General features: G+C 42.7%; 1 protein-coding gene across 3 annotated transcripts in view; it reads left to right on the top strand.

Moving 5' to 3' along the window:
• Positions 1 to 3897, top strand: part of tfap2a (transcription factor AP-2 alpha) — an 11577-nt gene extending 7680 nt beyond the window's left edge. For all 3 annotated transcript variants that reach the window (XM_030099449.1, XM_030099448.1, XM_030099450.1), the window contains exons 6-7: positions 1144 to 1285; positions 2231 to 3897. In XM_030099449.1, the coding sequence (XP_029955309.1) occupies positions 1144 to 1285; positions 2231 to 2519 (431 nt within the window). In that variant the 3' untranslated portion in view covers positions 2520 to 3897. The remainder of the gene's footprint in view (positions 1 to 1143; positions 1286 to 2230) is intronic.
• Positions 3898 to 24781: the final 20884 nt, after the last annotated feature.

Genomic DNA, 24781 nt, shown 5'->3' on the forward strand with positions numbered 1-24781 from the left:
TGCATGCAAATGGCGTTTCGCTGACCTATTGGGGAGCTGTATGTTTTGGGGCCTATTAAAGAATAAATTAGTCAACTATGCTGCGCGGAAAAGATACCTTTTACGCGACTGGATAAATCCATTTTGCTTGCAGAGTTGAACCCTATTATTCAGTGCAGTGGTATTTGGTGCGCTGTTGGTTTCCAAAGGTGAAAGCCTGGGACGGTTCATTGGTCGCCGTTAATCATTATTGCAGACGAGGACCGAATGCAATATTCATTGAGTTTCGTAGAAATTTGGTCCCGTATTGTAATGAGCCTGGAGAAATGTTTGATTGTGGGTAATAAGAGGGGTGGCGGTGGCACGTGGGGGTGGGGGGTCGCGAGGTGGTGTGGGTATCTGGCGGAGGGATCCTGCGTTTCTGGGCTGTCAGTGTTTATGATCCGCTCTATTTTATGGAGAAGGGTTTATACTGGACTCCAGCTTTAATGCTAATTGGCGCATGCGTCCTTCCGGAGCAGAGGCTTATGGGCAGGAAGCCCCGCAGTGAGATCTCAACTGCTTCAGGAAATTAAAACCAAAGACTAGCAGGGGGAGAAAAAAAAACCCAACAAGACAGGCGAGCTGACACTCGGACGGAATGAAACCTGTAATTCTCCGAGCTGAAGTGTGTGAAAGCAAAGTGAGATTTAGGTATAGCCCTTTAAAATTGCTTCCCCATGCCTCTGTGATCTGCTGGACTTTCAATAATGTGCAGGCATTGGTAATCAATGACATGGTGTTAAGCATGACGCTCCGTCCATATTTCATATCCACTTATAGTCTCTCCTCCATGTCATATTAAACCATTTAATGAAAGAACTGGCGTTTTGACAGCTCACATTGCTGTTATTTTAAATTTTTTTATTGCAATTTCCCTCCTCTTATTTTTGTAATCATCATTAAATGCTGCTGGGGACGCACAGGTGCCCTGACCCCGGCTGTCTGTCTTGTGCGCGTAAAAGCGGTTTGGACGCTGCGTTCACATCCAGATCCTCACGTGTCAGGCCAAAGCAGAGGAGTGTGAACCTCTCTGAATCTGATGGAACAATATTTAATAAGAAAGCATATTGAACCTCACGTCTTCAACCCCCCCACCCACCCCTCCATCTCTCTCTTTCTCAGGCGAAGCGGTGCATCTTGCCAGGGATTTCGGTTATGTATGCGAGACCGAGTTTCCAGCCAAGGCAGTAGCTGAATATGTAAACCGTCAGCATTCCGACCCAAACGAACAAGTCCAAAGAAAAAACATGCTATTGGCCACGAAGTAAGTGCTATTATCACATTTCACTGTGTCACACTAAATGCATTCAATCTGTGTGTGTGTATGTGTGTGTGTGTGTGCACGCGTGAGCTTGCAGATATTTTTTGTTTTGCTGTTTTAAATACATGATATAATTTAGGTTGGTTTGCATTTTAATATTAATGAATATAATATACCTTTTTGCATTATATCGTTGCTGTTGAATAAGAATCGCAGTGCTTGATGAATTTATTGACGCTGGTGTGTTGACTGGGCCTCTTGCTCCTGCTGCAGACTTTTATTTACTGTGGGCTTTCAGTGACACTGACACATCGCTGGTTTTCGTCCATTGGTGTTTACTATGCATTAAGTAAAACATGGGGATTCCTCACAAGGCGTCGGGAGGCAGAGGCCAGCATTTAATATTGATGATGGGCTGCTATAATCAAACAGCTGTCAGCCATAACCGCTTATTACAGGCTTTTGGAGTGCTGTTAAGATACCATGAAATGCACAGCATGTCTGCTTTTACCCAACTTCTGAAGCTCAATTTCTTTTTTTTTTTCTCTTCAAGATTTTGAAATTAATTTATATTCAGTGGGAAAGTCTTTCATTAGAAAGAAAAGCTTTTTTTGTAGTTATTTGAGCATCAAAAAAAGGAAGGGATGCTGCTGCCAAAGAGGATTTTATCCTTTTCTTTTTTTAAAATTTTGTCCGTCGATGTTTTTTTTAAAATAAAATATGTTCCACCTGTTTGTAGCTCCGGGACCTTTTTTCTATAAAGGTGTGACATTTTTAAAAACAAATAACTTGAGTCAAATAGATGAGAAAACATTGAATTAAGCCGGATGGACAGTTTTAAATTTCGGCAAACGAAATTAATAGAATTTTTAGTATTTTTTAGTGTGTGTGAAAAATTATTTTTGTATTTTTTTTTTCCTAATTATTTTCCGTTCTATCTGTCCTCAGGCAAGTCTGCAAAGAGTTCACAGACCTGCTGTCCCAGGACCGCTCGCCGCTGGGGAACTCGCGGCCGCAGCCCATCCTCGAACCGGGAATCCAGAGCTGTTTGACCCACTTCAGTCTAATCTCTCACGGTTTCGGGACCCCGGCGCTGTGCGCGGCCGTCACGGCCCTGCAGAACTATCTGACCGAGGCGATCAAAGCCATGGACAAAATGTACCTCAACAACAACCCCAACAGTCACTCAGATAACGGCACTAAAGGCGGAGACAAAGACGAGAAGCACAGAAAGTGATGTTTCCACGCCACCTTTCCACCGGGGGCCAGACCCCGGGGCCCTTCCTCTGCACCGACCCAACCGCCCCCGCCCCCCCCTCCTCCCCAGCCCATCCGATATAAATATTATAAATACCTTATAAATATTATTGATAAAGTTAAACGTGCCACTTCTTGATCTTGCGCGGTTTTACATGTTTTTTTCTTTTTACATCCCACTTTGGATTCAAGGGGAGACGACGCAGGATCCTCCTCTTCCTCCTCCTCCTCCTCCTTCTTCTTCTTCCTCCAACACCTGAACCATATGAAATGTTATTTAAAAAAAAAAAAAACAAAAAAACGAAAAGAAAAAAAAGCTGCAGAGGAACAGCTCCAGGGAGAGGAAAAAGGTGTAATGCGTCACCCAGAGGACTTTTTATGTACTCCCCTTATTTTTTATGAGCTGCAACGAAAAGGACTGAAATCCAGCGACCCCTCTATATCTCAATTTTACGATTGTGACAAAGAGAAAAAAAAAGCGACGCTAAAAGAGGACGAATTCCTATCAGTATTGTGAATAATAAACTTTAAAAACAAAGAGAAACCCCACAGATCTCCATGTCATGACTTCAGTTGTAGACTCTCTCTCTCACACACACACACTCTCTCTCTCTCTCTCTCCAAGCGACCAACTTGAACTTTTTGAATTTCAACACGATTCGCGGTTATATAAGGGAATCAGTGTTCATGTATGTATATATTTATTTATGTGTAATTTAATGGGAATTGTAAATATGGTGCGTCTGTTGAAACTTCTTCTTTTTTTTTATTTATCTGGTGCCTCCTGTTTTAGTGGGTTTGAATATTCGGTTAGTTCTTCATGTGATTTTATGGTTCTTAGAAAACAGAAGTTTTGGGGTATTTTATTTCTCTGGGATATTTCAATTCAGCCCTCTTGTAGCATGTTGAGGCGACACTGAAGCAAGTGAACAAATTTAATAGAAATAAACTTCCATTTCTCTCTCTATATATCATCCTTATTCAGTTTTTTTTTTTAAATTTTGAGACAGAGCATAAGTGAGACCCCAAGGAGAAAAGATTTTTTTTTTTTTTGTGTTTCTATTTTCGTTTTTATACAAGCTTTTATGTGTTGTGCCAATCAGAATACGTTTCACCTCTTGTTCTCTCCTTGAAGCACCATAAAAGCAATAAATGGAATATTGTCTTTTTTTCAATGTTCGAAGACATCCAAAAACATTTTTTGGGACCACCTGGTATCTTGTTATGTCCGATAATGTCCAAAATTGGAGGCGGTTTTAGCTGTATTGTATAGACATGTGCTGGCAATAGTTCCTATGCCTGTCAATGTATTATAGTCCTTTGTTGCCCAGAAAAAAATAAATATTTGATACGCTTCATCTCGATTTTTATTCATATCTTTTAATTTTTTATTCACTGCTTGATACACCCGGGTTTTTTTTTTTTCTTTTTTTTTTTTTTTCGTCTTGGTATTTTTTCCCCATTCTGAACGGCTTCAGTAATTGAGTTTAAGTCTCCCCTGACGATTGCTCCTTGCAATAAGCAGCTGAACTCATTGTTTCCCTCAAGTATAATAAAAAAAAAAAAAAATCTTACTTTAAACTCCCTAGTTCAGAGCACAGGATCTTATGCAGGCCAAATGGCTCACAACAATGGATATATTCGCGTTTGAAGTGTGCAGCGCCACCCCTCCAGCTAAAACCCTCTGAGATGTATATAGGCCTGGTGCGCAATGTTTGGTTGTTATAGGTTATATTTGGCTCTCCCCGGTTTATTCTGTGCTGGAGCCTTTATTTAAAAGCAATGCATCAAATATTTGTTATGTTGTTTGTTTCTCAGTGTTTCTGTTTTAGCGCTTGTTCTGTATTTAGTCCTTTTTTTTTTTATCCTCGTTTGAATGTGTGAGTCTGTAAATGCTGGCCTTTTTGCTTCATTTTAGCTGCAGAGAGCAGGTCGTTGCATAACATTTTGAGCAGAGTTTGATTGTGTATTGATGGCCTGGCACCTATAGCCGGGAATCAATCCGGTCTGGAGCTTGAATCAGTCTGCTGATATATATGCATTGTTTCCTGTTTTCCTTATTTCACTGTCTGGTAACCATGCAGTTTAAAATATTGTAACACTGGGAAGATATAGCACTGGGTGACTCCCCCCCACCCCCTTCCTCCTCCTCCTCCTCCTCCTCCTCCTTCCTCCAATCTCCTCAGCAGCCGTATTTATTATCTGCATGATTTTCGGGCCTTGGTTTAATTCTGAGGCAGTTGTTGTTTTTTTTTTTTTGTTTTTTTTTTTTTTTTTTTTTTTTTTTGCAGGAGGGTGAATGAAGCCTAACTGTACATGTCCTTGGCATAATTGCAACGCACAGTGCTGGAGCAGGTGAAGCGAGGCATTGTCTGTCAGGCCCTGTTTTTGTTGGCTCAGTCCTCAGATTGTGTGTGGGATCCTGTCCTCAGGCACAATAGCTCACTCATAAAGGGGAGAGACTACCCGGCTGCTCCTGCTATGGTGGATGTGAGGCGGGAATGGCATAAATAAGTCACTTTAAGGGAAAACAATCGTATTAAAACAGCATTCATTGGTATTAGTGGGGGAGAGAGAAAAAAAAAGGAAGCCCCTCGCGTGTGTCATTAATGCTAATGTTATTTAATAAATTTATCGGGGGTGGCTTGAATGAAAACAGGTTTTTGAGGGTGAAACAAACGCATTAGAAATAGTTGTAGATGTGACAATGGCGGATATTTGTGCGCATTATTAGTAAAAGATGAGGAGGATCGCGAGGCCTATAATTATGTCTTTCTGTGTAATGGAATTGAGTGTTGAAGAAACTCCAAATCCCTTTTGTTGGCCGTTTGTTTACTTTGATACCAGCATACAATTTGCATACCTCTTTTTTTTTTTTTTTTTTTTAGTACAGAATTGTAATTTTACCTAATTTGATCTTAAACAGGTAGAACTAGTTTTCACAAATGCCTTGGAGCAAAAGTCATTTGCAAAAGAAAATAAAGAGGGCTGAAATTTGAAGAGCCAGTTCAGCAATACCCAGCTGAATTTGGATAATTCAATCCATAACTGCTGCTTGTCTCAACTAAACCAATTACAGCTGATTCCCGTATAGTAATTAATAAGTGTGAGGCCTGTTGTTATCAAATATTCCAGAGACCATGTGAGACAAAAACGCATACTGGAGGTTACACTGATAACTTTGTGTGATAATCTGCAGGCAGATGGTGACGCTCAGGGAAGAAGTGCTCTTTATTTCTATTTATTTCCAGGAGTGTTTATCTGTTGGTGAAGGCAGGTTCAGTGGGCTGCTGCTCTCTTGGTATTTATAGCACAGAGATGTGATGAAGGACAAAACACAGAGTCAATTCACCCCTGTGGCTTGGGAGAGTGTGCACACACCAGTCATACTCTAATACCAAAAAAAAGTACCACTATTACGAAACGCATTCAAGAAGGATAATTTTTGAGAGGAGAATAAATTTATATTAGACATATTTATTTCTATTGATCACTCTCTCCTGGTGATAAAACTTTTCATGCACAGCCGCTGCTGCGCTCATCAGTCCTGTATAAATACGCCCCATGTGTTTTAACGCGCAAGGAGACATTTTTTTTCTTCTTCTTTTTTTTTTGTGGTCAGAAAGTATTTAGCTGAGATCATTGCTCGGTGGAGGCTCTGTCTGCATGGCCTCATTAGCCTCCAGCAGCATCACTACAACAGTCTGCACTGTAACGCTCGGAGGCAACGCTTTGGAGCCGCGCGCCTGCATTGGGGAGATGTAGGGCAGGCAGTCTATAAGGCCCAGATTTGTTCACAGCACCGACTGAAATGTTATATTGGAATGAGAGGAATTTGATTCAGATCCAGCTGTCTCCCTGACATTTAAACAGGCCGGGATCGGAGTGTGATGGAGACTCAAGTGGTTGTTGAATGATTTTTATAACAGTGCTTTGGAAAAATTTGAAGAAGGAAAAAAAAAAAAAAAAAAAGCCCATGAGCCAAGGATTAGTGCAAGAAATAGTGGAAAAGTTTTGGTCCTATTGGAGGAAAAAGGGATGTTTTGATGGAGGCTTTTCATGCTAATGCTCAAGAAATACTAAAAGTGGGGGAAGTATTAATAACGCCAAACAGATGGTCAGTTTATCGATGGACTTTCTGCTGAAGTAATGCTGTTAAGTGGAGCTACTTGGATCATATTTTTTACTATCAGCGCATTTGGAGCTCCCCTGCTTAATAATAAGTGGTTTGGACAAGACGCGCGGCCCTTCAGAGGACATTTGATACGGTTATTGGTGCAATCGAATTACGTGACTCTAAAGTTTGCAATGGAGCGCAAAATGGCTAATTGTCCTCAACCCTGACATCAGCCATCATTTGGGGCTTGTCACCCCCCCCCCCCCCCCCCCCCCTCCTCTGCCTGGTGTTGACCCCCTATGCCCCCCACCCCTGCCCACTCAGCGAGCCAAGGGGCGCAGAAGCCAAGAGGGGTCAACGACTTCACCAAATCGCCCCCTCGATTATTTCAGACTTTAGGTAATCGATTAGAAAACATTAAGCGAGTTTGAATAAACAAAGGGACTCCTAATACGATTGGAGCTCAGTGACTCCACCGAAGCCCATTCACAAAACTGAGAGGTGTGTGGGAATAGTTTTTACGCACAGCGTGCGTAAAAACTATTCCCACACACCTTTCAGTTTATCTATATATAGATACATATATAGTGCGGTCAAAAATGGTATCACCAGTGAGGTCTCGAGGAAAACAGGCCAAATATATGAAAAATGAAGGGATTAAAATTGTGTTAATGTTTCAACCTCTCTCTGTTTCCATGCTAGTTTTAGCCATTCTCTCTGTGCTGCTCCCTCTCTCCTCTCTCTCTCTCTCTCTCTCTCTCTCTGTCTCTCCCTGCATCCTCTGCTGCAGTCAGCCAGGGGGGGAGTGTCGCCCCGGGCCAAACATATGCTTCTTTCCATTGCACTAATCCAAATGCAGCGTGGAGGAATAATTGCTCGAGTGGCCGTGGCTTCGCAGGGGCTTTGTCCCTCACTGGCTCCCGTCAGCCAGGCACACGCCATTTCAATCAAGCCCCTCTCTCTCTCTCTCTCTCTCTCTCTCTCTCTTTAACTCTCTCCCTCAACCCCCAGACCTTTTATCAAACCAGGCCCTCACGCTTCTTTAACACGTCCTTTAAAAATGCTTCATTTTCTCCCTCATGTTGTTGTTGTTGTTGCTGTTGTTGCTGCTGTCAGGTCATCATATCTGGAGCACAACTTTCATTCATATTGACAGTGGAAACACGCTCCCATGAGCAATGACCACAGGTGATTGTGACTTTTTTGGGGGCCTCTTTTAGGCCTTTAAAGTCAGTCCAAACAATCAAGACGGGAGGGAAAAAGAGAGGTCAGTTCAACATAAAGTTGACGCGATTGGATGGCAGCATGAATTTGGTAGAGCCAAAATAATAATTGGGAAAAATTAATAATTTGTAATTCAGAGTAAAACTAAGAAATATAATAATGATGATGATACTAATACTAATACTAATACTAATACTAATAATAATAATAATAATAATGATAATAATAACAATACATTCTTCTTATTATTAACAATATTATTAATGACAGGTGGAGATACCCCCCCCCCCCCCCCAAAGGAAAAAAAATATATATATTATTCGTTCTAAATGCATTGATTACTGATTATTACTGTACAGTTTTCCTGGACTGTGCATGGACTCCTGTCGTGTCCTGCACGCACAAACACACTCTCACGCATCCTGGCGCGCACGCGGCGCATGTCATCTTTTGCCTTATTTTCCTGTGTGAATCAACGATGAAAGATCACTACAGTAAAATGCACCATTTGCTAGGAAGTCACATATTTCCACGGGTAAGGGATGGAATAAGACAGAGAGAGGGATGGAGGGGTGGGGCGGGGGTGGGGGGGTTTGGCCGCGGAGAGCCGTGGATGTCTGACTGAATTAATAGACATGATAATTTCACACTATTTCATAGTGAGCTATCTGTTCCATCACAGCAAAATAAAAGGGTCACTGCGCAGCTGTGGCAAACCCCAAGCGTTATTATGAAGTTTGATGACAGACCCCCCTCTTCTCCTCCCCTCCCCACCTCTCCCTCTCTCTTTTTTCCTTCTCCCTGGTACTTTGCTTCAGGCCAGCAATAGCTCGGGGCCACGCCGGTGCCTCCCCATGATAAAGGACTTATACTCTGTCTGTGCGCAAAGAAAGCCGCAGCAGCTTCTCTCTCCCGAACCTAATCAACTCACTGGCTTGGCCCTTTAACGATTGGTATACACCCCCTGCCTCTGTCTCTCCCTCTCTTCATCCCTCTCTCTTTTCTCCCATTCCCTGCTCCCTGTCCCCTCTGTCTGCCGCTGAACATTTTGCCAAACATTTCTATAAGCATATGTGCAATAATAATAATAATAATAATAATAATAATAATAATAATAATAATAATAATAATAATAATAATAATAATATTTTATTTATTTATTTATTTTTTTTTTGTATAGCCCAGTATCACAACAACAGTTGCCTCAGAGGGTTTGTAATAATAATAGGGCTAATAATAATTCACAAAATGCAGAAATGTATAGCGCCACTTCAGCGTGCGTAAAAACAAGTCGCTGAGGCCAGTTCAACTTACCTGAAGTTATTCACAGCAGCCTTCCCTCCAAAGTTTCCCGCTTTTGTCACATTTCTCGTCAAATCTCCGCGCATGCCGCTGATTATGTTGTTTTTATGCAGATGTTGAGAAGCCATACCCATTTTCAGCGAGGCTCTTTGCGTCCAAGTACCTGCTGGCAGAGTTTACTCCCCAGTTCACGACATCTTACATGTTTCTGCTTCTTGAATTCGTCCAGAGCCATTTTTAAAAAAAATCATACTGACGAATGATGCACGTTATGTGGCTTTCCAGCCTCAAGTGATCCGGGTTGATAGGGACTTAAACTCCGATGGAAGGTGATGGGGCCCATTCTGTACATATGGGGCTGCTTCTGCCTCCAGGTCAGCCAGTGTTAACCACATCCAGGAGGACGAAAAATCTGATGTACCCACTGCAATATTTATTTTAAGACCGAGAGAGGAAGAGGGGGAGAGTTTGCCGCTCAATTCCAGTATGAGGAATTATTTATTCTTCAGAAATGTCTTTGTGTTTAGTTTGTGAGGTAGCCTATAGCATCAGGAGATGTTAAACATTAACATACACTTTCATACAGACAGATGTCCACCTCACTCCAAATGGGCAATAAAGAGAATGCAGCCCTGTGATGACAATTCAGAAACTTTTGAAGTGTATAGATGTGAGGAAAGAGTCTGTCCGCTGCATCATTCAACACCTCTGTCTTCTTCACTGTTGTCACCCTGAGAAAGGATGTCAATGTTTCTGATTTACACCTTTTTTTTAATCATAATTATAGATATTATTTTTTTAAAATAATATGACAATGGCAAAGAATTATATTAAAATCTTCTATATATGGATCAATAACGCAAATTTTACCCTTTCTTACATATCTATATATTTTTTTGAAATGAATCATAATTCTATTTATATTTATATGGCTGTACATGCAAAGGTCAAAAGTCATAATATCCCTTTTAGAATTGCACTGTTCAGATTTCTATTTTGAAATCTTTCTGGTAATTGTTGCTGCTGAGCAATGCTTCCTGTCCCTGTCCTTCACATCATTGGACTTTCTGCCACGCTTGAGAATGACAAGGCTCACTTTTAAGTGTAGAATTTCACACATAACAGACTGGAAAACCTTGAAAAACGACATTTAGGCTGCTGTTGAAAGTAACAGTCTCCCCAGTCTGTGCAAACAAATGAAACCCTGAGTTTTTGCAGTTAAACTGCACCTTAAGGCAGGCTGACCCTGGTCCACGCCATAAATATCAGAGCAAAGCATTTGTTAATCGCACAAATCAGTACATTCAAGGGAGACATGAATGAACAAAGTATATTGTTGATCACAGATATTTGTATGGCTGTCAAGTAAATTCATTTTTTTGTACTATTGCACAAGGTTTTCCTGACATACACCTGTTTTGTTCTTTGTTTTGCAGGAAGTATTTGTAAAATTTATCATTTTAAATGGGCTCAGCAGCAGGGGTTGGATATTGTCAGTAAAAATACACACAGTTTTTTCCCTTTCTTGTTTCTTAAAAATAAATTAATACACATTAAATGCTGATGATATAATTTCCAATGAGTTGTGTGACATTCTTATTTTGTGATTTGGTTTGATTTTATTCAATTGAATAACTTTATAGAGTTAATCATTCCACAGAAATGCCACATATGTGTATTTAATCTGCAAAATTCACTTAAAGTGTCTGATTTTAAAGTCGTCACTGACTTCATCACCTTCTTCCTTTTCTCTCTAAAGGAGAGCAGGTAAATGTTTACAATTAACAAACAAGATTGTGCACATTATTTATCTTCATTCCTGTTTTCACCCTACGATCATCACAAAAACGAATTGTTTATGATGGACATTTACGATATTCTGTCATTTTCTGGCTGATCCTGCTGATAATAACAGTAGCTTTAAGACGAACGGCTATGTTATTAGCTTAAAGGAGAGTCTTGTATGGTTAAGAGAGTTTAAAGAGCTTGGTCTGGCCTCTCGGAGCCTGTGAAGAAACGGTTTTGATCTCACCACAGGCTAAACACTGCCAACAGGACTTGACATTGCAGAACAATTTCCCAATTACCTTTTGACATGCATATTGACACAAACGCACAAAACTGTAATTTTCTCTCTGAATTTGTTCGCTGGAGGGGCTCACTTTCATGCCAGTGGATTGTCAGATGTGCTGCTCTCTCTCTCTCTCTCTCTCTCTTGCTCTCTCAGTCTTTCCCCTCTCTCTTGCTCCATTGCATTATGCTTGTATATGAGTGTCCAGAAAGAGTGACCCCCCCAATCCTCTAACAACTGCAGAACATAAAACTCAATAAAAGACTTCCTTAAGCCCTCATTCACAAGAAATGTCTTTTTCTTCCAATGTATGATTGACCTTATAATTAAATTTGTCTTTTCGATTTAGTTTATAGCTTAAATAATGTACCACTCCAAAAAAAATCTATTATTCAGTTATGTCTTGTGGTTGTTTGGAAGTGTCACGGACGCAAATGTGATCTGATAGTTTGCCTCCACAAACAACTTTTATCTAATACTGTTGAACACTTGTGTGGCAAAAACCTCAACCTTTCCCAATAAACTCCGTAAAGCTCACAAACATGTTGTCTCTCCATTGTCAATCTCAAGGTTCTGGCCAAACTCAACATGCCAGTTGACACTGAAATGCCATAATCACTGGGATGTTTTCTTGCTTTTGAGACGTCCAGGCAGCAAAGAGAGGAGAGCGGACGATGGCCATGTCATCACGGGCTTGTCATCGTGGCGGGCTTGATTGGCACATGCTCCACCGGATTACAGAAGCTGGTGTTGACGGAGGGTTACCCTGAGACTCCCCGAGAAGTGGGTCAGACTTGGGTTTGGCTCTGCCTCGAGCCGCCTTGCCCCAGCACCGGTCCCAGTGCAAGTGTGAGGGGACGAGAGGGTCGAGCCTCAGGCCCCGTGAAGGCCAAACCCCAAAACCCCAAAGTATAATACTCATGTCAGATTTCTAAAATCTTCAGACAGGCCCCATGATCCTCTTTGTTGGAACTAGAAACAGAATTGTTAAAGTAAAATTACATTTTTTGTGTGTGTGTTATTATCATTTTTGTGATGTTTTTGGCACGTCTTGCTCGAATTCATTATGTCATGTGAATACTATTCCTTAAACTGACTCCATGAATACCTCTGTCCATCTTCCCTCAGTCCAGCTTTATTCGATCACGGGAGAAGGTCGCTGCTCCATCACGGAGAGACTCTCAGACTCACACATAATCCCATTTATGGGGCAATTTAGAGTCATCAATTATACTCAAACTGCCTGTTTTTGAAGCAGGAGGATGCTGGAGCACACAGAAGGCTCCCCAAGCCTGGACTTGAACCAGGTATTTCTCACTGTGAGGCCAAATTGCTAACCACCCCATGACCAGGTGACTGTGAAGGATCAACAAAAAAAAAATTCTAACCTGACCCCAAAGACTTTACCGTTCTTTGTAAAGCACCGAGAAAAAAAAGGTAAAAAACGTTGAGTTCACCGGTTTAAATTTCCTCTCGACTACTGATCTCCACACACCAGAATGCACTTTAAAATTAAAGGTGTACATGACAGATATTACAGTGGAGTGAAAATACTGAAATCATAAGAAAGAGGAGTTTATTTGGTGCAGAAATTAAGCAAAACGTCATATAAATTTCACTTCGGCCTGCCTGGGAAACCACATTAAGGACTGCGGTGACAGCTGGTAGAGTTTGATATTGGAGTGACATTTAACCACAAGCGTTTTAAATCAGCATGGCTCCACTGTTGCGGCTTATGTGGAAGTATTTATAAAGTAATTTGTAGCGCTTTGTTTTCCTCGTATTGTTGAACTGTAGGCTCGCTTTAACCTCTTAAACACAGCACAAATAAATAAATTATTTTCCCGAAGAAAGTGGCCAAGGAGATGCAAATGAGAAAATGTAAAAGCTACTCATGCAAATTCATTGGTGGACATTCGCCGTATTCCCCCCACCCCCCCTCCTCTTCCATGGCCTCGGTACTCACTTTCAAAGTGTGTAACTCAAATGTGCTCTGTCTTCTTTCAGTAGCCACCTAAATTAAGGCAGCCACAACTAAGGGCTGGGGCTGAACGCCAAAGCTTTGCAGTGGCAGCACCGTGTTTAACACAAGTTCCATTAAAAAGAGCCCATTACTACTACTGAAGGAAACGATGCCCGGGGCCTCTCTAAAGTGTTGAGAAAACCTCATTGATAATTAAATGTTGGTTACCCCCGGTATGCATCGCTCCCGCACTTTGCTTACCAATCAAACCTCCGCCCACCGCCGCTGCCAGTGTGGCTCTCTCTCGCCTCGGTGTTTATCAAGAAATCATACAGCCCTCTAATAGGTGCCAATTAGAACCAATGGGGGCTTTGGGGTTAATTATTCCCAACACATTATTTGATTGAGCGTGCTTGGAGGAGTACAGTGCTGAGGAGGGACGGCGACAGGGGTAGTGGTAGATAACGCCTCAGTCTTTGTTGATGTACACTCACAGTCACAGTCTGGCAGTGACAGACACGTGCCTACTGATTTGCACGTCCAAACACACACACTAACACACACACACACACACACACACACACACACACACACACACACACACGCAGATGCGCCTCCACCACTCTCAGTCCTTTTTTTAGATGCCGCCTTGCTTAAAGATCCAAGTAATGGGTCGTTACCAGGCCTCTGCAGGGATTGATGATGAATCATTCATTTCAATGAGGTGTGTTAAAGGTGGGAGACAATTAAAACAGGTGGGGCAGCGGTACTCCAGCACCCGGGATTGGAAAACACTTGAACACAGACTCATATGAACCTTCTGAAACCCTAACAACACTTAAACCTGAAGTTAAATCAAATCAAATGATGGAAATGTTGGTTTTCCTCAACTTCTGTTCGAATGTCAAAGAAAAAAGTGTCCTCTTTGGCTCCATTCCCATTGTAAAAATGTTCTGAATTGATTTCATTTGGATCCTCACACCATGCTAACTCAAAGTTCTTGGCTTTGCATGCTGGTGTTGATCTCTCAAGGTGCAGTGAGAGCACGGTCTATGAGATGAAAGAGGTGGCTTGTTAATAATTTGTATTGTTGAATAATCTCACTCTCACAAATCAGAATGGCCCGAAATGTATTAGAGAGGCAAAAAAAGGGAAAGAGAAGAAAAAAAAATACTCCCCCAAAAAAACAAGCTCAATGCTGAAGCAAACAAACAAAACAACAACCAGTGAAAAATCATTATCTCTTTTGCAGGTTCTTTCAAGTGCAACCAAGAGTGTATCGCCATCAATAATACAATAATATGAGTGGAGGGAGGAACACATGTGAATTCACGCCGCTCTCCTTGAACAGTAAACACTGGCAGGAGGAGAAAGTGAAACATGGATAAGACAAAAAAATATATACACAATGAGCAGTAGGTACCTGATTTATGCTGGGCAAACAGATAATAATCATTATGCCCGAATAGTGTCTCTCCTCAGTCACACTGCAAAGAAGCAAAGACATAAAAGTAAGTTGAGAATGAAGCTTTTGACAGGTTGCTAATGGATCGCTTTAGGCCCATCTGTTTCACTGCAAATAGAGAAATGGTGGGGTTTTGATTTCGGTGTTGAAACTGTTACCACTGTCACTGTAAACAATAATTGTCAAACATATTTACCCCGCAATCGCTTTAGCAGATGTTCCGCTTTTTGTTTCAAGCAGCTTTTTTGTGTGTTGTATCTCCCCTCTGCAGACACACCACATGCCCCCACCGCCACCTCCACCACCACCACCACCTCCTCCTCCACCACTGCTGCACCCCCAACTGGAATATTGAGCAGGTATTTGCAAAAAGGTGCTCCAGGGCACAGAGTGCGAGGGATTGGGTGGGGCGGCTGGGAGACGGGAGGGGGTTATGAGGGAGAAGGGGGGGGGGGGGGGGGGGGGGGAGAGAGAGAGAGAGGGAGAGGGAGGAAGAGATTATCTGGGCCCTTCATCAGCGGTTCAGCCTCCCTCCTCCTACTGCTCCTGCCCGTCGAGGAGCCCCGAGGGCCTGGGGAGGCGGTCCGGTGCCTCGCAGCCACGCAACCTCTTTATCACTCTAATCTGTTAATTGTAGGCGCTCAATTGGCACATGGTGGCTTTTTATTAGAGCCTCTCGACATTAACTAGACTGAAAATGTAGAAAAGCTGGTGTGGCCCTTATCTTTTCTGTTTTACAATGCTCCATGCTTAGAATTCCACTTTTGTCTGACCGACGGTGCGCCCACTCCTCAATCTTAGTCCTCTACGACTGAATTCATAGTAAAACTTAAAAGTAAATGTTTAAAAAAAAAAAAGCAATGATCCACTTTCCAGTTTTTTAGCCGGCAACAAATAATCCTGAAGCCGTATTTTGACAGCAGATGCTCGGCTCTTTAAAGGGAGAATGAATGAATGCCAGGAACGACCCGGCACTGCAGGCAAGTGATCAGCAGATCTGATCTCAGGTGTTTCGCCTCTCCTCCCCTCGCTCCTCCTCCTCGCCTTTGTTCGGTTTGTTACAGTGAGCTGATCCCTGGCTCTGGAGGAGACCGGCCGCCGCAGAAGGCCGGGGGTCGTCCTCCCCGTCCCGTCCGGACTTGTCCGCAGCGACGCCCCAAAGCGATCTCTCTGCCTCCCTCTTTGTTTGCCAGACATGTGGTTTGTATCATCGAGACAGGAGAGGCATCCACAGGTCTACGGTGAAAAATCAAAGGGGAAGAGGTGGGGCGGGATTCGCGGGCTGTCCAGGTGACATACGCGCAGCCTTGAATGGACTTTTCACGCCGTGCGGCGAGAATGCTTTCTGTGGCCTAAACAGCTTGTGTTTGTTGTCAAAAGACTGATTAGGAAAAGGACCCTGCTCAGTAGGCTCTCCCAAGTCTTCAGAAAAGGTCAACAGCAGCTAAATTCAGATAAATAAGCATGTTTTTCCTCTAAACATTAATCTCAATATCAGCAACCCACCAAAAAGCGTCTGTTAAACGGCCGTGACAAATTTTCACTTTATTTGAATTACGCTCCGAAAAAGAAGATAGTATGTTTGTTTTTTTTTTCCCCTCTCAGTTTTCTGAAATGTTCCTATGTAGATTATCAGAATCGAGTCAAATTACTTACAAAGAAAAACAGTTTTAAAAATTCAAAGGAAAATTTGCATATTTATACTGGGTCACAACGCCGACGTTCGTTTTCCTGTTCGGCAGGTTCGCACGGAGCGCCCGGCGATTGATGCTTTAACATGTTTGATGTCAAAGTTGCGGAGGCGGGAGGGGTTAGGGTGTTATACTCTCAACAGAGTTTTACCTCATGAATCCCACAGAGAAATGCAGGCCTGCAACTTGGTGACAGAACAATGGAGTGAGCGATTTATGGCCGGCTATTAACAACTCCTGCTTTCAGGCCCCATACTGCAAACAGGTGTTTTACGAGTCCGCCCTCACACTGACAGAAGTCCTGCTGTTTATTTCAGCCAACTTTTAGAGTTTCCATTTCTACCCCTGGCTAAGGGTTCAAAAATTAAAAAGCTCGGCGGATGATAGCCTCAAATCAACTGGTTTATATATCCCTCCATTTGCTCTCTTGTGTGTTGAAGTTCCTGCAGAAGAAACTCAAACCATTCGCAGGTTATTGGTGAATACTTAAAGGGTCTTTTTCAGAGTTTTGTCGCAACAGCGTGTCAGGAACCTGCAAGGACGTCAAACTGCGACGGAGGGTGTGAAAGGATTGACACAGCTTGAATGGCGACGGTGAAAAATGGATTTGAATAGATACATGCCAGGCTAACAGCACACCAGGCCGTTTCACCAACAAAGCCAAGCAGCGTCCCGGGCTGCTTATTTCATTTTGATACTATTATTATTTCTATCAGATTGACCAATTTCCTTGTGGCAAGAAACACTAAAGAAAAGCATTACGGCAAAGCCTGGACAGATGTAGACTCAATTTATCAACCATTATCTGTTTTTCACAGGCACGAGGTTCAGTGGAGTCTTTTTGTCTGCAAGGACAAAAACAGAACAACATTTTAGAGGATTTGTAACTTTGACAGCATTTGCATTCAACACATTTTCTTGTGCATTTATTGCTAATTTGCTTGAACGTATTTTCACAAGCGTGCCTGTGCAGCAACATGCTTGTTCCACTTTTCTTTTTCTTTCTTTTTTTTAACCTCTCCTGTGTATTTGTGCAGGATTTTGTGCCTCTCTGAGTCCAACAATTTCTGTCCTTCAGTTGTGTTTCTATCTTGATTCTGCGGCCTGGTCACAAGGACTCCATGCGGCAGACAACACAGGGAATGATACAGAACTAAACGCACCATGAATCTGTCTATTTTGGGTCAATAGCTTCACAGAGAGCAGCTGGAGACACTTTTCAGCCGTAGCTGCACATGCGCCGCACAGTTAATGGCAACGCTATTAATCCGGCGTCTTCCTCAAACGCTGACGGCTCCTTTATGTTTTAGACGCGAAGCTGCTCGTGAGTGACTCCTCGGCTCAAGTGACGTTCTTCAAAAATATGTGGGAGAAGATTCTGCGTGCAGAACAGATGTACTTTTAAACATAGGAGTTTTTGTTACGGTGTATTTTTTTTTTTTTTTTTTTTTCGCAAAATGGGGGAGAAATTCTGTGGGAAAGGAGAGGGAGGATTTGAAGCGTTTCCTGAATGGATACACTTTCAGGTTACGGCAGAAGACAGGGAGTAACTCTGCCATCCTGCATGGAGTGAAACTAATCTAATTCACTTTGAGGAATGTACGTGGGCCAATGCATACAAGGTGTGAGATGACGGCCTGTAAACAAAACTCTTGAGGGGTTTAATTAGAAACTGACACACACACAATACAAGTTTTGAAAAGATAAATATAAACCAGGATTAATACCTTTGAAATTTTAGCAAATCTCTGAGGTTTTACTGTGATGTTTATCACAGTTGTAAGTCTGGTCTCATGAAGAAGACAAGACACCTCAAAATCCACAGAATGGTTAACAAAGGAGACGATTTTTTTTGTCAAATTGCTTTGAAATGATCAATAAAATTGGGACAGTTTACAAAAGGGAAAAAAAAAAAAAAAACTTCCTTGAGAGCTGAAACCTGAGCTGTGAGTAAAAATTAATCTATGTTTCTGGAAGGATATAAACATGTACTGAAGTTACAAACAGTCAAGGTGAATGGGATTTCCGATTCGGGTCTTTTTTGTTTCGTTTTTCTTTCTATGACAGTGGAAGAAAAACAGTGATGGAGTTAAATGAAAGCGCAAAGCGGGACCGTACCGGTGTCTGTATGTGTGTGACTTGAACTGTGGCTTAAACTAATTGTCTGTGTAGTGAAACATTAGAACCGTTTCCTGTTCTGCTGACAGCTTTGTCATCGGCGGTCAAACTTTGCAGTGGGCTGAACACGCCACGCTCCAGACCACACTCCAGTTAAATAGCTTTTATTGGGTGACTTTTCGCCGGGCTAAACGGGGATACATTTTATTCACAGTGTTTGGGGAGAGCCCGAGGTGTGTATGGCCAACGTAAGTGGAAAGGCTTTGCAACTTAAAGGAGCCCTTACCTTCCGGCACTTTTTTATTACAACTACTGTTTACATCTCCCAATACATCCTAAGTATTTCCATTATTAAGTTTGGACAAATCATTTGCCTGGGGTTCAAGGTAGTATGCCATTGAAACATGATCCTACTGTTGATCTTATTACTGCCAAACCAAACAAGCAGAAATCAATTTCAGCAGGAAAGGTAAAGGAAGAAGGAAAAAAAAAAAAAAAGGAGGAAATTAGATCAAAACGATCGGGGGTGGTGGTGGTTGCAGCTGTGGATGCAGGAGAGAGGTGGGGCGAGGAGGCATATGTGCCAGGAGTGTTTGTTCATTGCCCAAACAAGTCGACAAACAGTGAGCGGTAATTTTTAAGGCGTTTAAATATAGTACCTTTCTACAGAGCGGTTCACCCGCAACTCCTGCCCCGGAGGTGAAATCAGACACCTTGGATTACAGTTTTTTTTTTTTTTTTCATATTCGTCACATGCTGTGCTTGGATTTAAAGACGCCGCTATACTGTGAGAAAGTATGTTCCAGCTGCTTTGGTGGTAACAATGCCTCAAGTCTGATTGTTTGACAGTTTAAAGGTTTTCATACACCAGGTTTTCATTTCATAGATCGGCTTAATAGAGTGTTACCGAAAATACAGATGCTGTTGTTCCATAACTGGCATCCTGTATTGATTATTTACTGCTGGGAAGAGCTTCCATGCGAATGCTGTGGGTTGATTACGGCTTATACCTTTATCAAAAAGTCTGCCCGGAAGTTGGGAGTGAGGGTGCAGCGCAGCAAAGCGTCACAGTCTGCCTCATTGCGGCCTATCCGGCGAGCACCTCTGAAGACAAGTGAGAAAAAGGACGCAATAAATTAACCCTTGGCGGAAAGCGCAAAGCAGAGGTGCTGGCACCGAGCCACTTGAAACCCAATAAAACACAACATGCCTGGTCTCTTTGCTCCGTTCTTCTCATTTGGGTGGCATAGAACGGGAGAGAAAAGGGTGATGATACTTTGAATCCTGCCAATGCCAGATGAGTGATGTCATGGAAAAGTTACCATGTTTGGCAGCTTTTACTGACACCACCTCTCCCCCCCCCCCCCCCCCCTTTCTCACATCCCCCAACTTCCTGTTTGTCCACAAAGGGTTTGACAGTTCGCAGTACACCTAGTAATTGCACGCACTTTATGTTTTGTGTGCAAATATGCACACACTCCACTGCAAACAGGCCTGTGTGCTCGCCTGCAAATACCAATAAATTTGCATTTAAAAACCTTCAAAAGAAGGGTGGCAGTGCTCGCAGCGTCAGAATCTTTTTTTTTTTTTACAATGTTTGTGAGCAGATTTCGTTGGATGGTGTTTTTCTGGATACGACTTGCTTGTGACGAACATGAACAGACAGGTCTGTGTGAGAATTCCATTGGAAACTTATTACCAAGCTCATTATCCTAAATATTACAAAACAAACGGGGTCATTTGCATTCTGCTCTCACTTGGTTAAACCCGTGGTGCAGAGCCTGCTCGTAACATATGGCATATTTCTTAAAGATCATGCATATTTCAGAAATGTTAATATGGCACAGAATACATGCAGCGTGAGGTAAAAAAAAAAAAGAAAAAAAGATACACAATAGAATTCATGAATTAATCTCATAAAAAATGCAAACATGTCTAATTATTCATTGGGACAATCATCAGTTGCAAAATAGGTTCTTATTTTAAAAAGAGAACAAGTAATCACGTGGGAAAAAGCTCGATTCCTTTTGGCATGAACATTCTGGTGTGTGAGCCACTGCTGTTTCCAGCACTGGTCAGTCAGCTGATTGAAACCAACCAGAATTCCCTGGGACTTTCAGTCCTTCACATCATACAGAAGAGATAGTAATGAGTGAAGATGGTCTTTCTCTCAGAGTGCAAATCCTTGGGAATGTGCAGGAGCCCTTCATGTTAGCACACAGCTAATGTTCAAGCTTTACTGCCTTAAATAGCTTCATGAGTGTGGCAAGGCCTGCGCATGGTGCTGAACGTGCACACGGGAGCCACCGGAGAGCACAGGCACTGAGATGTGCAGTTTTTCCTTTTGGTCAGCTGGAATTATCTGGACACTACGGATAAGACATAAAAACTCAACAGCATCCATCCACCCATTGCCTATGATGCTTTAGGCATGCTTGAAGAATTGACCTCAAACAGCTCAGAAGTAGTTGAAATACACCGTGTCAATCAAACCTGGAAACTGGAAATTTAAACATATGACTGTGGCAACAGTAATTGCTTGTTACCTTGGTGGAGGGTTCAGGTTTGGCTTTCATTACGTACTTTGAGATGTATTTTCTCCGCTGTGGAATTGTCAAGGCAGTCAACCTGGCTGTTTGGATCTGTCACTCATCACGGTCAATAAAGATAATGGCACGGCCCGCCACATCAGCATATGTTCTGCCAGTAAAACTACAACAACAGAAAAAGAGAAAGAGAGGCTCCTCTCGCATTCACAGCAGACGCAGCCATAAAAAAGGAGGGTACCTTTAATTTCTGACAACGCGAAACTTTCAGGCATGAAGGCACAACACTGTTTATTACAGCAAACGCTAAATAAAACATAGCATCAACTTGTCAAGCCAATACATCTCTCCTCGCTGAAGTCAAAACATATTTATCTTAAAACTTTAAAGAACAGCTGCATTTCATCAAACGTGAGCTTGGCCTTAAAACAGCGCTCGCACCACTCCTTTACGGCTCACAAATCTAAGAGAAGACAGCGTTTCTTTGATGCCAGACAACCCAAACGGCAAACATAATACTGTCTGCAAAGTGTGAATATTTGTATCTTTTTTTCCCCTTCCTCTACTCTTTTTTTTTTCTGCCTGCCCTGCTGTCTGCCTGTGTTGTTTTGAAGCGGTGAATAGATTTAAAAGATGCAGGATGACAAGACAAAGAGCTGGGGAATAGCCCCCAGGCACTTGTGCTTTAAGTCATGCCATTTCCTTGCATGGCAGGCAGCCCTAAATAAGTTACTTATAAGCATTTATTGATGCACAAGTGTGGCATCTGTTCCTAGGCTGTGGTTCTGGATGTAATTAGCTCAGAACCTTACGCACTTCAATCAAGCGACACATTTAGAGATACAACCTCCCCGCAGCCCCTCCTCACCGACGCTCCTTTCCCCATTCCCTCTTTCAATCTCTCTCGCTTGGGTGTTTTACTCATTCACACTGTGTGGAATCCACCATGCACAGTAATTACTCCACGATAACCTCCATCATCATTATCGTTATCCTCTCCAGCGTTCAGCCAACATAGCGGGGATTGCTTCACTGTAAAGCCGGCGAGGTGCCGCTCGGATGCGGGACCTCATTTTCCTGACATCGCCGGAGATAAAGGGACACTAAACAGTCAAACAGGCACATGAAATCAGTCTCTGGTTCAGGCGTGAGCTATTTCACAGAGCCAGATTTGAAACGACCCCTGAAATTCTTCTAATAGGGTTTGTTTCACTGTGTGCAGATCGCATTGTTGCCTTGTGTGAGTGCGCACACAGACATACTGTGGTGTGTGTTTGTCTCTGTGTGTCCATGTGCATGTACTTAGGCACGGCGCAAAGAGGAATTAAATTTGATTAATTTCAGACGGATTTTGAAAATATAAACTATTCATTTTGTTACGTAGAACACAAGAGAAGGTTTAAACCTAGCCCAGGGGTAGAGTCTTTGTGTTGAGTCTCCTTTGATATTACTGAGGGCTTTTTATTGAGCGCTTGACATGATAGATAAACCATACAGTGGATTGAATGGCCTTCTTCTGCAGCACCCAGTAAATGCCATTTGCCATTAACAATACTGCAGTGGGGTACATAAACCATTAATATAACCTTTATGACCATGCAGTCTAACTGAGCATGTCTCCTATACACAGCTCTCGTTCTGATGGACGTGTTAGCTGAGGCCTCCTCGCAATACCACTAAAAAAAAAAAAAAAAAAAAAAAAAAAGAATTTAATTGCACCAAGCAGATGAGATGACAGACATTAGCTTTTTAAAGGCTGTCGTAAAATAGAGACAGAATGAAAAACATAAGAAGTAGCACACCTATCTCCTGCAATCCCTAAAACAATAAAAACTGTAGCTCACTGTGAAAAAAAAAAAAAAAAAGAAAGAAAATGCAGCTTGGTCTTTCTATGTGGTCCAACAAAGCCGGGGACCGGTATCAAGGAGTCTGTGACCTGCTGTGTGGGTTTAATTGAGGGGACAAGACGAGCGCCTCTTGCAGGCCAGGGGTGTGGAGAGGGTGGAGAGCGACAGCCGATCAGTCACAAGATGAGTGGGCCCAGTATTGAGACCTGTGGGGTGCCGCAGACCCTCGGCCGCTCCAGCCGGGCCCGGTCATTGATCATCACTAGGGGCCTATCGAGGAAGGATTGTGACTAAAGCAGGCATGCATGGAACAATGGCCCATGGTTTGGCCGACGTGCTTAAGCAGCTGGGTGTCAGTGGCTTTAATAGAAGGGGTAGACTCCCTCTACATTGCCACAAAGCATTGTCTGTTCCCCCCCTAAGACAGAAAAGGTGGTTTTCTGTGAGGGGCTGGTCCTGCTATCATGTGGTGGCTTTTCCCCCTCAGCCAGCAGTCTCCATCAGCTGAATGGACTTTGTGGCTGACATGGCCTATATGTTTGTGTGTGCATGAAGAGGGGGGGAAGCTACCGAGGAAGAAAGCAACCCATTGAGTCAAACCAAGAGGGAGGGGTGGGGGACACACGCAGCATATCACAAGGGAGCATCTGGTAGGAGGAATGTGTACATGATGTCAAATGATAGTCCAAAGATAGGCCTCTCTTCATAAAAACTAGAGAGGGTGATAAAGGGCAACCCTGACAAGAAGAGTCAAGAGGAAAGGAATCTTGTTTGTGTTGCCATGTTGGAGAGTTTTCTTAATGGGGTTCGTTTGCAATGCGGCACAAAGATTGGGGAGGTCTTGACGTCCGGCGACACACGAGCCCGAATGTTTCCATGACCGGGTAAACTGTCTGACTCAAAAAGTGCGCTTAAGCGAGAAGAAGTGACAGCACGATATCCCCCCTCCTCCCCCCACCCTTCAACATCCACACCGAGTATATCTCTCTGCAAATATAAAGAAAGAAGTCTTGAATAGTTTGCGTGCAAATCCTCCTTGATCCATCCTCTGAATACACACTTACTGTCGGAGCAGGCATGTTCAGACACATGGGAGCTATTAAGAATCCCACAAACACCTGCTGTAATGCTCTGCCGTTTTAGGACAGCTATCAAATCACCACCTGTCTATACACAGGTATTAAGGTGGATAAGCTCTATTTCATTAATGTCTTTAGGTGTAGAGTGTATGGATCTAGTATTATGTGGCAAAAGTTTTGTTTGGAGGGGCCTTTAAGTGGAAGTCAGAGGCAAGTCAGGGAACAGATATACATTTGTGTACTTTCTACTTTTTTGGATGTTACACCTCTGAAACAATAGTGTGTGGCTTCTTAGAGCAGCGGTGCTTATGGAGATTGTGGACAGCCTTGGAAGCCTAAAACTAAGACAAATTTAGCTGGTGACAATGAAATGTTGAACTCATCACCATTCAAAGCCACCATTTCATCCTCTATGTTGCTTCGTCCAACTTCAAGGGTAAAACTTTTCAGTTGTTGGTCATGAATGAGATTTGTTGAGCTTAAAAGGAGAAATTCTGTTTGGCTCACATCCATCCGTCCATCCATCCATCTTCAAAACCTGCTTCATCCAAGTTAAAGTTGTGGGGGCTGGAGCTGATCCATATAAATGCTGGGCAAAAGGTATGTGGTACCCTGAGCCAATCAATCACACACACACACACACACACACACACACACACACACACACACACACACACACACACACACACACACACACACACACACACACACACACACACGCACATGCACAACCATGTATGTTAGGATAATGGTGGGAAGATCTAGCTCCATGAGAAGACTCACATAGAGCTGTGGGATTTTGCCCTGTGCATGTAAAGT

The sequence above is a fragment of the Salarias fasciatus genome, chromosome 9 (genome assembly GCF_902148845.1).
Source record: "Salarias fasciatus chromosome 9, fSalaFa1.1, whole genome shotgun sequence".
NCBI classification, from domain to species: domain Eukaryota; kingdom Metazoa; phylum Chordata; class Actinopteri; order Blenniiformes; family Blenniidae; genus Salarias; species Salarias fasciatus.